Source organism: Mauremys reevesii, linkage group 16 (assembly GCF_016161935.1).
Source record: "Mauremys reevesii isolate NIE-2019 linkage group 16, ASM1616193v1, whole genome shotgun sequence".
NCBI lineage: Eukaryota > Metazoa > Chordata > Testudines > Geoemydidae > Mauremys > Mauremys reevesii.
Window position 1 is genome coordinate 3,777,858 of NC_052638.1, and position 12,053 is coordinate 3,789,910.

A 12,053-nucleotide genomic window follows, 5' to 3' on the forward strand; every position below is an offset into this window, starting at 1 on the left:
AGGGGAGCCTGGGGCTTGCTGGGAAAAGAGAGAGGACTGGCACTGTCTGTGTCTCAGGGTATTTATTAGTGACTCAGCTACAGGAAGCTCATGGCCCCATCTACGGATCACACTGACTGTGTGGAACCCACCGGTGCCTTTACAAACAAGGGATTTCTACTCAGTGACCTCGGCTCTGCAAACACTTACACAGATTCAATGGAGCATGTGCAGCTGGGCACCGCCTGAGGTCATGGCCTCCCCTCTTGGGCCGCAGGGCTTCTGGCACCCGGCACCTCTGCTCTCAGCCCACATACCGTGCTGCTCTCTCACCAGGGAATAGTCTTCCCTGCCCAGCTCCAGAGGCTCCCGCTGTGTTTCTCGGAGAGGGCAGGAAGCATGGCGAGAATCCCCCGCACGCTTTCGTCCACGGGCAGGTCGGCCTGCAACAGTCCAGGAAATTCAGAAGTAAACTGGCTGGCCGGGGGCTGGAACAAAGTGTACAGTGGGGGGGAGGGGGGGGGGAGAGGGCGCTGAGAGCCACTGAACCAAACTGTAACCCCTGGATATGATGGAAACCACTTCAAGCCAGGGGGTGTGGCAGCCCCCCAGCATCCAAAGTTCCGGAACCTATGGAAGCTGGGCTTGGTTCTCTGGGGCCAACCCACCCCATAGTCAGGCCTGGGCACGCTTTCTGCACCTGCATACGCCCACGCTCGCAGATGTGGGAGTTTATCTGTACGTGCTCCTACAGCCCAGCTGCAGACCCACGAGCATGTGCACAGGGCAGGTGTGCACACAGGTGACTGGTCAGTTACACGTATAGGCACCACACACACAGCGGCTGTGCGGGCAGATCAGGCACGTGTGGTTCTGGGTTCCAGTTCTGGGCCATGGCGGGTAGTGTGTACTGGATAAGCTGGAAGGCCGGACACAAGGTTGGAGGTCGTGACCTACACAGGCTGACTTCAAAGGCCCAGGCAGGGATCGGTTCATGTACTCCTGCAGATAGCTGCTCTACGCTGGGAGGTTCCCCAACCCCAGCCCCTCCCCCATGCCGCAATCACTGCTCCCAGGGACCGAGCACCCACCTCTTGGGTGCCCATGTCTGTCTGCACCCAGCCGGGGTGAACTGCAGCGCACAGAATCCCGTCCTCTGCGTAGCTCAGTGCCTGGCACCGGGTCAGCATGTTGAGAGCGGCCTGCAGGGGAAGGGCTCGTGAGCCGAGGGCATTACCATGTGTTCGCACTGGCTGTATTCCTCTACACCCAGGAGCAGCTGCACCGTCTCAGGAGAGAGCATAGCATGTGTGGCTCCTCTGTGACAGGCAGTAGCGACACTAAGGCCAAAACGGCTGCTTAGTGCTGCGGTGAGGCCGTACCCAGAGCTCTGAGCGTGTTAAAGGCACAGCACGTAGAAACCGAGAGCCCCACAGCTACATCCTGCACGGTCCCGCCCACCTGGAATAGCAGGGTACATGAGCAGCGGATACCATTGCCCCGGGACCCAGGCTCAGGGCCGTACCTTGCTGCAGCGGTAGGAGATAACTGGCTTGAAGAACGTCTCAGGGACTCGCTCGATGGATCCCAGAACAGAAGAGATGTTGACAATGGCCGCCTTGCTGCAGCTCAGCCCTTTCTGGCTACTTCCCTGGGCAGCCTTCTTCAGCAAGGGCAGGAACGCCTGGCGGGAAGACGGTCCCATGGGGTCTGTGCGGAGCTTGCACCCCTTTGCTCTGGGAGCTAGCTCCATCCAACACAGGCCCAGGTAGCCCGGGGGAAGCACAGACCAGGAAAGGAGGGTTTTCAATTAGCCTCAAACTTGTGGGCTCTTCCTCCCCCCTGAGAGCACTCCCAAGCCCTGCGCTAGGTGACGCATGAAGGGGGAGCACAGGACCAAACGCAGAGTTCTGGGCTCTATCCTTGGCTTTGCCACTGACTTACGTGACCCTGGGCACATCCAATATGCCTTCTTGTGCCTCAGTTTCCCATCGGGAACTCAGGCACCTGTATAAAGTACTTTTGACAACCAGGGCCGGATTGAGCTTTTGTGGGCCCCCCTGTAGTTGTTATGGGCCCCTTCTGAGTGTGGGCCTGATGTGACGACACCATAGTATACCCGGTACTGCTGGGATGGGGATGAAAACTTTTATTTAAACAAAATAAGATATTTAAAGCCACAGTTGATTGAGACCTGCACTCAGCCCATAGAGAACAAACTCGGCTAGCATCAATATACCCAGAATACTCTTGAATTTGGTTTATTTGTGTGGGAGGAGGGGTTGTTAGTTTTGTCTTTTTTGTTTAAACACTCAGGGCCTGCTTGGGGCCCTGAACACAAATGCTTAACGAGCACATTTATGAACCATACTAAGCCCGGCTGCAGCAATCAGTGGAGTTGCACCTGCATCTCCCCACCACCATCTCCTCCACCCAAAGTTATGTTTCCTAAATACATTTTTTGAAAGCTGGATTTTCCACTTTGGTGCAATGATGTTTACAAAACTTTTTTTTAAAGTTAGTTTTTAGCCTATTTCTCGCTTTGTGGTGATGAGCGGTGGTGAGGCAAGTGAGCCAGTGAGGTGACTGGGCTGGAGTGTGGCGAGGGAAAGTGCTGGTGCCGATCTTCTGCTGGGAGAACGGGCCACTGAGAGAGAGAGAGAGACCCAGACATTCCCGGCAAAGCCACCGCACCCCAGCCTCACGCCGAGCCCCTGCCCCGCCTCCACACCCGGGCTCCCCCCACCCCGGGCCCGCCTACTGTCCCCTCCACCCCCACCCCGGACTCTCCCCTCCCTCCGCCAGCTCCCCCGTCACGCGCTGCCCGCTCCGCTCCGCGCGGGGGGAGTGTCCGGCCATTCCCCCGGCGGGCGCGTGGCTGGCACTGGGGACGCCCCCCCACCCCCGCTTCCTTTCTGCTTTGGTCCGTTCCCGCAGCAGGCGCGGGGCATTGTGGGACTTGTAGTGCAGGCGGCGGAGCCCTGGCGTGCGAACTACAACTCCCAGCTCGCCCCGCGACACGTGGTCGGGCCGGAGAGCGCCTGCGCGGTGTCGTTACGGGCCCAGCGCCCACTACAGAGCGAGGGGCCCGAACGGGGCGATTCGCTCCGCGCGCGGCTGGGCCGGCCCCTCCCACGCCCCGGCGCGGCGCTGGGCCCCGAGCACTGATCCGGGGCGATGTCACTCCGCGGCCCGCTGTTCGCTGGGGCGGCCGGGCCTGTCTCCGGGCTGCCCGTGGGGCGCTGCGGCCGTGCCCCGCGCTGCCCGTCAGCAGGGCGAGCTGGGGTCTCCCGCCGCCGCTCCGAGGGCGGAGCTCGGCCCGCGCCCCGCCTCCCGCCCCCCCCGCGCCCCCGCTCCGGCAGTCAGCGCGGAGCTCCCTCAGCGGACGCTACGAGGGCCGTAATCACGCGAATAGCTGTGCAGCCTAAAAAGAAAACTGGGACTGTAGCCAGTTGCTACGCCAGCACGCCCCCTGGTGGCCCGATGGAAAGCTGCAGCCACTTCGCCTCAGTTTCCCTCTTGTGTTCTTTGGCCTATTCCCGCCATATACGTGACCTGATCCTCTGGCCCAGCCACATTCAAATGTCTGACCCCTTCTGGGGCCACTGAATCCTTTAACAAGTGCAACAGAAATCCAGAGACAATTTAATCTTCTGTCCAAATGGGGCTCAGGTGGCCGCCCCCCTCGCTTGCATCTGAGCCTTGGCTAGAATGCAGCAACCACCCCTCTTTCCTCAGGCACCTGGGCCTCACTCCCCCTACAGTCTAGGGCTGGCAACATTCTCTGCCTTCCCAGAGCTCAGGCAGGTGTCATCCCTCAGCAGCTCCTGATTCTCCCTCCAATTCCAGGATCCCCTCAGGAGCCGACTCTCTGCATCTCTGCCTTCGTGGAGAGCATGAGCGCCCAGCTCTCCCCCTGCACCAGGGCCCGCCCTCTGCTCTATTAATGCCCCCTGAGCACAGGCTGGCCCCAGGTGCATTCGGGGAGGTGACCACCCCTCTCTGGCTTCTCTAACCCTGGTGATGCTGGTGCAGGGGGTATGCCCCATCCCACGGACACGGCTGATATCTCCAGCTGGAAGCTCAGCTCAGCCCTCCCCTTCTTCCAAACGTCTCCCTCCTTACATCCACTCCCTGGAAGTTACCTGGCCCACCAACATTGGCCCAACCACGTTAGTCTTGTAGGCATCCAGCATCTCTTCAGAATCCACCATTGCCAGAGACACTTCGGAGAAAATGCCAGCGTTATTTATGACCAGGTTCAGGCCCGAGCTGTCCAGCTGCTCCTTAACCCTCCGGGCTGCTTCCTCAATGCTCGCTGGATTCACGGCATCTGTGAAGAGGGTGGAGGGGCTGTGAGGTTAGGGGTACAGAGAGCCCTTTGTTGAGTTACAGGCGCTGAGATCTCTGGGGGTGCAGGCTAGCCCTCCAGTGCAGTGAGCCCACTCGGTGAGCCGCACTCCAGAGTGTTCACCTCGCTACCTCACCGTAGGCACTTCAGTCCCCAAGCAACGGCTGCTCAGACAAGCATCTCCGGAGAGACCTTGAGCGTCTGTCCATGCAGCTTGCAGCAGCGAGCCTGGATCGACTGGGGCGAGCTGGTCTTGTGCCAGCATTCCCAAACCAGCTGCAAACAGTGGTCTGATCTCGCGGCTAAGACGAGAGCTGAGGCTCTGACCCCGAGGAAGGGGGCTGGAAGCTTAGACACGGGCAGCATGGATTCCACATCACTTTGGGGTGGGGGAGACCCTGTCCCTTCTCTCTGCAGTTACCCTCGTGTGTCCTGTGCTGGAGAAATAGCCATGGGGCAGTTCCAATCCATGCAGATCCCCAGAGGTGCCAGGACGGAGCGGGGGCGTTAGACAAACACAGCTAGTAAAGCACCAGAGCAGCACGGGCCCTTCGTTTCAGCATTTCTGCACTTAGCCTTTCTGGAAGCAAGATCTCTCCCTGCTGGGAAGGCTGTCAGGATGCCAGAGGAGGAGCGCAGAAGGAGAGCATGAGGGGAAGGATGCCAAGAAACAAGTCTGGGTCCTACATAAACTCAGCCACCTGGCAGTGACCTTGGGCTGTACCTCACAGACACACTAAGCTTGCCAGATGGCGCTCTGCTGCCGGGAGGAATAAATGCAGCGCATGGGCTGGTGCCAATGAGCTAGGGTGACCAGACAGCAAGTGTGAAAAATCGGGATAGGGGGTAACAGGAGCCTATATAAGAAAAAGACCCAAAAATCGGGACTGTCCCTATAACATTGGGACATCTGGTCACCCTGCAATGGGCACTCTGAGGGCCATAAAACCAGCGCTGTGCAGGAGTCACTAACCCCGGATCTGTCCCCTGGGTACCTCCTGGTGTAAATGCACGGTGCCTCAGGCCAGGTCTGCACTATAACCTCACAATCGGTGTGCTCACGCTGCTCAGCCACCGCCCTGCGCGACTCGGTCCTCCCAGCCTAGCCTCTGGGGTGGACAGTGCTATGTGGACGGGAGGGTGTCTCCACGCACACAGCTCAAGCTGCTTGCAGAGGTGGCGTAACCACGCTGACGGGAGACGCTCTGCCCGTGGTGCAGCAATGTCCTCACTGAAGCGTCACAGAGGCACAGCCATGGGTGGTGGGTGGAGCCCCCCTTCGGGGAGGCTCGTCCCCCTGGCCTCGCTCCTTCAGCCTGAGGCCCCCCTCCTGGAGAAGCCCTGAGCACCCCTCCTTCCAGGGCTGGAGAAACCCCAGCTGTGACATGCCTCCCCTCCTGAGACCCCGGGCCACCCCGCAGGAAAAGCTTGTGTCTCTTCCCAAAGAACCTGAGCTTTTTACATGCCCCATGCGGATTCCGGGCCAGCTGACGAGATCCCAGACCCGAGTGGCAGATGGGTTTCAGGACGCTTGGCACAGCTGACTTTGCAGCAGTGCACAGAGAGCTGAGAAACAGAGGAGTAGCTTTGGGGGTTGGCAGCTGAACGTGGGAGCTGCTTTCGGGGAGTCTAGTGCACAGGCCCAGGAGGGGGACGGAGCGGAGGGGAACAACCAGTCCCACAGCTGGAGCGCTCAGACTTGCAGAGAATCGTGCGGCGGCAGAGCACATACCTAGTTTCACCATCACCAGGTTCGGATGTTTGGAAACCAGATTCCGCAGCTCCTAAGAAAGAGAAACATGGAGAACAATGGAAAGCTGCAGCAGAAGGCAGAGGTAAGGGACGGGCTACGGCCCCAAAGCCACATACAAACTGAGGGCCAGAGTCTGTCTCCGTAGAGTAGGGCAGTACTGCCCAACTGCTCCCACTGATTTCAGGCTGACGAAAAGTGTATCATAGAATCATAGAATCTCAGGGTTGGAAGGGACCTCAGGAGGTCATCTAGTCCAACCCCCTGCTCAAAGCAGGACCAACCCCAACTAAATCATCCCAGCCAGGGCTTTGTCAAGCCTGACCTTAAACACCTCTAAGGAAGGAGATTCCACCACCTCCCTAGGGAACCCATTCCAGTGCTTCACCACCCTCCTAGTGAAATAGTGTTTCCTAATATCCGACCTAGACCTCCCGCACCGCACCGTAGCACGTCTGTGTCCAGGAGGGACTGTACTCGCACATGTGCACAAACACACTTACCCTGTTTGCTTCATTGTTCCACCAGCTTGGACAGGCTGGGCGAGAAAGGCAGAGAATCAGTCCCGGAGTTAGGGGTTGGGTCACAGGAGCAATATTTACAATAACATGCAAAACTGAGCCCGAGCAAACTCCCACTGAAGTCCATGGGAGTCTCTCTGTTGACTTTAATGGGAGTTGGCTCAGGCCCCTAGACTCCGGACAGATCTGGAGAACAGGCTGATTCCCACAGTCACCCCATATTCAGTTACACACAAAAAGCCCTACGCTGAAGGAGCATTATGGCTGCAGAGTCATGCACTCCAAAGTGAGGCCACACTGGCATGTCGTGGACCATCCCCGTTAGAAAATGGTGAGTGATGCATTTTTTACTTGCTAGGTGGGGGTGCAGTGGAGGAGAGGAGGAACTCAGCAGCCAGCAGCAGCAGGAGGTGGGCGGGGTCCTTGGGGAAGGGACAGAGCAGGGAGCGGAAGGGGTGGGGCCACCACAGCCCAGGTGTCCGGCAGCAGGTGCGCCAGGGAAGGCTCAGTCTTGCCTATTGTACCTGCTTCCCATGCCCTGGTGCACATGTACGTAGGGTGCGTCAGGTTGCGGCTCCCCCCAGCTCCTGATCTATGCACCCCCCACCCGTGGCCCATGAAATCTCAGGACCGCCTTGTCAGCCTCCTGGAGGCACTGCGCAAGACGGCCATCCAGCGCCCCGGGGAGGAAGCTGGATGGGGAGCGGGGGCTTTGTGACTGTGGGGACCATTTCTAGTCCCTTGTGCTCCTGTCTCCGGGCAGAGTTCCTCTGGGCTGTGTCCACTAACTCCTTGGACACCTTTGAGGAGCAGTGGGTGCCAGCCGGCGTTCTCTGCTCAGTGTCCACCTCTGAATCCCTGATGCTTTACCTCTGACCTCACCACGCTGCTCTTTTTTCCTTTGTTGTCCCCAGAAATCAACTGTAGCCTAGGATGGGTGGTTCCTGGGGAACTAGCAGGGAGAACTAGAAGTCCTGGCACAGTCAGGGAATTATGATGTAATTGGAATAACAGAGACTTGGTGGGATAACTCACATGATTGGAGTACTGTCATGGATGGATATAAACTGTTCAGGAAGGACAGGCAGGGCAGAAAAGGTGGGGGAGTTGCGTTGTATGTAAGAGAGCAGTATGACTGCTCAGAGCTCCAGTATGAAACTGCAGAAAAACCTGAGAGTCTCTGGATTAAATTTAGAAGTATGAACAACAAGGGTGATGTCGTGGTGGGAGTCTGCTACAGACCACCAGACCAGGGGGATGAGGTGGACGAGGCTTTCTTCCAGCAACTAACAGAAGTTGCTAGATCACAGGCCCTGGTTCTCATGGGTGACTTTAATCACTCCGATATCTGCTGGGAGAGCAATACAGCAGTGCACAGACAATCCAGGAAGTTTCTGGAAAGTGTAGGGGACAATTTCCTGGTGCAAGTGCTGGAGGAACCAACTAGGGGAAAAGCTCTTCTTGACCTGCTGCTCACAAACAGGGAAGAAATAGTAGAGGAAGCAATAGTGGATGGGAACCTGGGAGGCAGTGACCATGAGATGGTCGAGTTCAGGATCCTGACACAAGGAAAAAAGGAAAGCAGTAGAACAGAGACCCTGGACTTCAGAAAAGCAGACTTCGACTCCCTCAGGGAACTGATGGGCAAGGTCCCCTGGGAGAATAACATGACGGGGAAAGGAGTCGAGGAAAGCTGGCTGTATTTTAAAGAAACCTTATTGAGGTTGCAGGAACAAACCATCCCGATGTGTAGGAAGAAAAGTAAATATGGCAGGCGACCAGCTTGGCTTAACAGTGAAATCCTTGCTTGTCTTAAACACAAAAAAACAGCTTACAAGAAGTGGAAGATTGGACAAATAACCAGGGAGGAGTATAAAAGTATTGCTCAGGCATGCAGGAGTGAAATTAGGAAGGCCAAATCACACTTGGAGTTGCAGCTAGCCGGAGATGTTAGGAGTAACAAGAAGGGTTTCTTCAGGTATGTTAGCAACAAGAAGAAAGTCAAGGAAAGTGTGGGCCCCTTGCTGAATGAGGGAGGGAACCTAGTGACAGAGGATGTGGAGAAAGCTACTGTACTCAATGCTTTTTTTGCCTCTGTCTTCACAGACAAGGTCAGCTCCCAGACAGCTGCACTCTGCAGCACGGTATGGGGAGGAGGTGACCAGCTCTCTGTGGAGAAAGAAGTAGTTTGGGACTATTTAGAAAAGCTGGATGAGCACAAGTCCATGGGGCCGGATGCGCTGCATCCGAGGGTGCTAAAGGAGTTGGGTGATGAGATTGCAGAGCCATTGGCCATTATCTTTGAAAAATCATGGCGATCTGGGGAGGTCCCGGATGACTGGAAAAAAGCTAATGTAGTGCCCATCTTTAAAAAAGGGAAGAAGGATGATCCAGGGAACTACAGGCCAGTCAGTCTCACCTCAGTCCCTGGAAAAATCATGGAACAGGTCCTCAAGGAATCAATTCTGAACCACTTAAAGGAGGGGAAAGTGATCAGGAACAGTCAGCATGGATTCACCAAGGGCAAGTCATGCCTGACTAACCTAATTGCCTTCTATGATGAGATAACCGGCTCTGTGGATGAGGGGAAAGCAGTGGATGTGCTATTTCTGGACTTTAGCAAAGCTTTTGATACAGTCTCCCACAGTATTCTTGCCAGCAAGTTAAAGAAGTCTGTGCTGGATGAATGGACGGTAAGGTGGATAGAAAACTGGCTAGATGGTCGGGCTCAACGGGTAGTGATCAATGGTTCCATGTCTAGTTGGCAGCCGGTATCAAGTGGAGTGCCCCAAGGGTCGGTACTGGGGCCGGTTTTGTTCAATATCTTCATTAACGATCTGGAGGATGGTGTGGACTGCACCCGTAGCAAGTTTGCAGATGACACTAAACTGGGAGGAGTGGTTGATACGCTGGAGGGTAGGGATAGGATACAGAGGGACCTAGACAAATTAGAGGATTGGGCCAAAAGACATATGATGAGGTTCAACAAGGACAAGTGCAGAGTCCTGCACTTAGGACAGAAGAATCCCATGCACTGCTACAGACTAGCGACCGAATGGCTTGGCAGCAGTTCTGCAGAAAGGGACCTAGGGGTTACGGTGGACGAAAAGCTGAATATGAGTCAACAGTGTGCCCTTGTTGCCAAGAAGGCTAATGGCATTTTGGGTTGTATAAGTAGGGGCATTTCCAGCAGATCGAGGGATGTGATCATTCCCCTCTACTCAGCACTGGTGAGGCCTCATCTGGAGTACTGTGTCCAGTTTTGGGCCCCACACTACAAGAAGGATGTGGATAAATTGGAGAGAGTCCAGCGGAGGGCAACAAAAATGATTAGGGGGCTGGAACACATGACTTATGAGGAGAGGCTGAGGGAACTGAGATTGTTTAGCCTGCAGAAGAGAAGAATGAGGGGGGATTTGATAGCTGCTTTCAACTGCCTGAAAGGGGGTTCCAAAGAGGATGGATCTAGACTGTTCTCAGTGGCAGAAGATGACAGAACAAGGAGTAATGGTCTCAAGTTGCAGAGGGGGAGGTTTAGGTTGGACATTAGGAAAAACTTTTTCACTAGTAGGGTGGTGAAGAACTGGAATGGGTTACCTAGGGAGGTGGTGGAATCTCCTTCCTTAGAGGTGTTTAAGGTCAGGCTTGACAAAGCCCTGGCTGGGATGATTTAGTTGGGTTTGGTCCTGCTTTGAGCAGGGGGTTGGACTAGATACCTCCTGAGGTCCCTTCCAACCCTGAGATTCTATGATTCTATGATCCTCCCCCTTACTCGAGGGGGGAGGCCTAGCCCCGCCTGCCCCAGAGCAGGTCCCTCCTGAACACTGAGGGGTCCCATGCAAAGAGGGAGTCTGCACTAATGTAAGTAAACACCGTACGTAATGCCCGTGCAAGGGGGGCAAGGTAAGGCTGCACGGGCACCATCATTCTGGTGCTTTCTAACGCACTTGACTTTCAACACAATTAGCCACAGCTGCTGCCCCCCAGAGCTCACTGGGCCAGCTTCTCTACAGCCTTGCACGGGTGGGTGTGCTCATTCACAGCTGTGCAAAGGCTCCCTAAGCAGCCCGGCTGCCTTTGACCCTCACTTTGCACAGCTGCAAAGGCCAGCCTGGCTCAGTGCATTATGTAGCTAGAGGCCAATGGCAAATCTCTTGCCTTCGGGGTGAGTTAGATGCAGGGTTTTTGCTCAGGCCCCTCTCAGTGGCCTCAGCTGTCCAGCTGGTCGGTAGCTCAGCACAGGCTGGCAGAGACTGAGTTTGTCCTGAGCATAGATTGGTGCATTGCTCTGTGCTGCCCCAGACATGGCTGCAAGGACAGTACCTACCAGAAAGCAGCCATTCATTCCAGGGACGTAGGCCAGCTAAGCAGCCCCTCTCCAGCTTGCCTTATGAACACGAATGCAAGCCCGAAGGCAGCTCTCACATGAGACTGGCTCTGGTTATCAAGCCCGAAGGCAGCTCTCACATGAGACTGGCTCTGGTTATTTAGCAGCAAGTGCACAGTGTTGGAGCAGTGCCAATAACAAAGCAAGATGGTATGGAATTCCTGACCTGTCCTCGTGCTCCCTCTGGGTCCCGGCAGGTGGCAAAGACCCACTGTGGCGGGTTTGATTTCCCCAGCAGCTGCTTCACCAGCTCCAGCCCGATTCCCCGATTGGATCCAGTCACCAGAACGCTGCGGACATTGAGCCCTGCCATGCTCCCTCAGCTGTCACTGGCCCTGTTCTGTAGGCGTGTGCTCAGGAAACCTCCCCTCGTTCCCTCCTACTCACTCCCCCGTGGTGCATTTCCCCTACTGGCTGCAGCTAATGCACTCACTCTTCCATGCTGATTTCCTCTGGATTTACCTGGTATCTTTCAGTCAGGCCAGAGCAGCACAGGAGGAAACACCTTGCTAGAGGAAGGCATGTTTTCTCTGACAGACAAATCAACTCCTATTTCTCCTAGTTCAGTGGTTCACAAACTTTAACAACCCGTGAACCCCTTTCACTAAAATATCAAGTCTCGTGAACCCCCTCCTCAAAATGAATATTTCCAGGGATTGTCTCCCTTCCTCGGCATTCATTATAAAAGCAGTGATCTTGGAAATATAAAATTTGTTTTTATGACATGCTTATTACACACTATTTATTAACTATTATTTATCATTACAGTATTTTATTACATTATGAAAACACTCTTCCAGGATCTCACTTTTGTATCTTGTATCACTTTTGATTAAGCCTGTTATAAGACAAGGCCCCTATCTGAGGCGCCAGTAGAAAAAAGAGTTGCAGGGGTGAAGCCCCCCATGCACCCCAGGGCCAGGGGAGGCACCTCCAGAAAATGGGGGAGCCCGCGGGGGCTGCCAGAAAAAAAGCAGAGGGACCCACGGGGGGTGCTGATGCGGGGGTGTCACATGACCCTCGTTTCTCCCCCCCCCCCCCACTGTCGCCTCTGGCTCCTATGTT

General features: G+C 55.5%; 2 protein-coding genes across 2 annotated transcripts in view; one reads left to right on the forward strand and one right to left on the reverse strand.

The window, feature by feature from the left end:
• Nucleotides 1-11,312, reverse strand: LOC120384178 (C-factor-like). Its single transcript, XM_039502529.1, has 6 exons — nt 11,155-11,312; nt 6,063-6,114; nt 4,125-4,312; nt 1,505-1,663; nt 1,071-1,181; nt 1-422 (listed from the first exon to the last, which is right to left on the reverse strand). The coding sequence occupies exons 1-6, from the start codon at nt 11,299-11,301 to the stop codon at nt 309-311; spliced, it is 771 nt and encodes a 256-aa protein (XP_039358463.1). The 5' UTR covers nt 11,302-11,312; the 3' UTR covers nt 1-308.
• LOC120384177 (C-factor-like) overlaps nt 6,070-12,053 on the forward strand; it is a 23,303-nt gene continuing 17,319 nt past the window's right edge. Inside the window, exon 1 of the mRNA XM_039502528.1 lies at nt 6,070-6,165. Coding sequence (XP_039358462.1) covers nt 6,088-6,165 — 78 coding nt within the window. The 5' untranslated portion in view covers nt 6,070-6,087. The remainder of the gene's footprint in view (nt 6,166-12,053) is intronic.

Excerpts from the sequence above, each read along its gene's own strand:
- LOC120384178 (XM_039502529.1), bottom strand. The coding sequence starts at position 11,301 with ATGGCAGGGCTCAATGTCCGCAGCGTTCTGGTGACTGGATCCAATCGG. Across the intron at positions 4,313-6,062 it reads CCTGGTGATGGTGAAACTAG|ATGCCGTGAATCCAGCGAGC; the intron begins GTATGTGCTCTG and ends CCCTCTTCACAG. Across the intron at positions 423-1,070 it reads CAGACATGGGCACCCAAGAG|GCCGACCTGCCCGTGGACGA; the intron begins GTGGGTGCTCGG and ends GGACTGTTGCAG.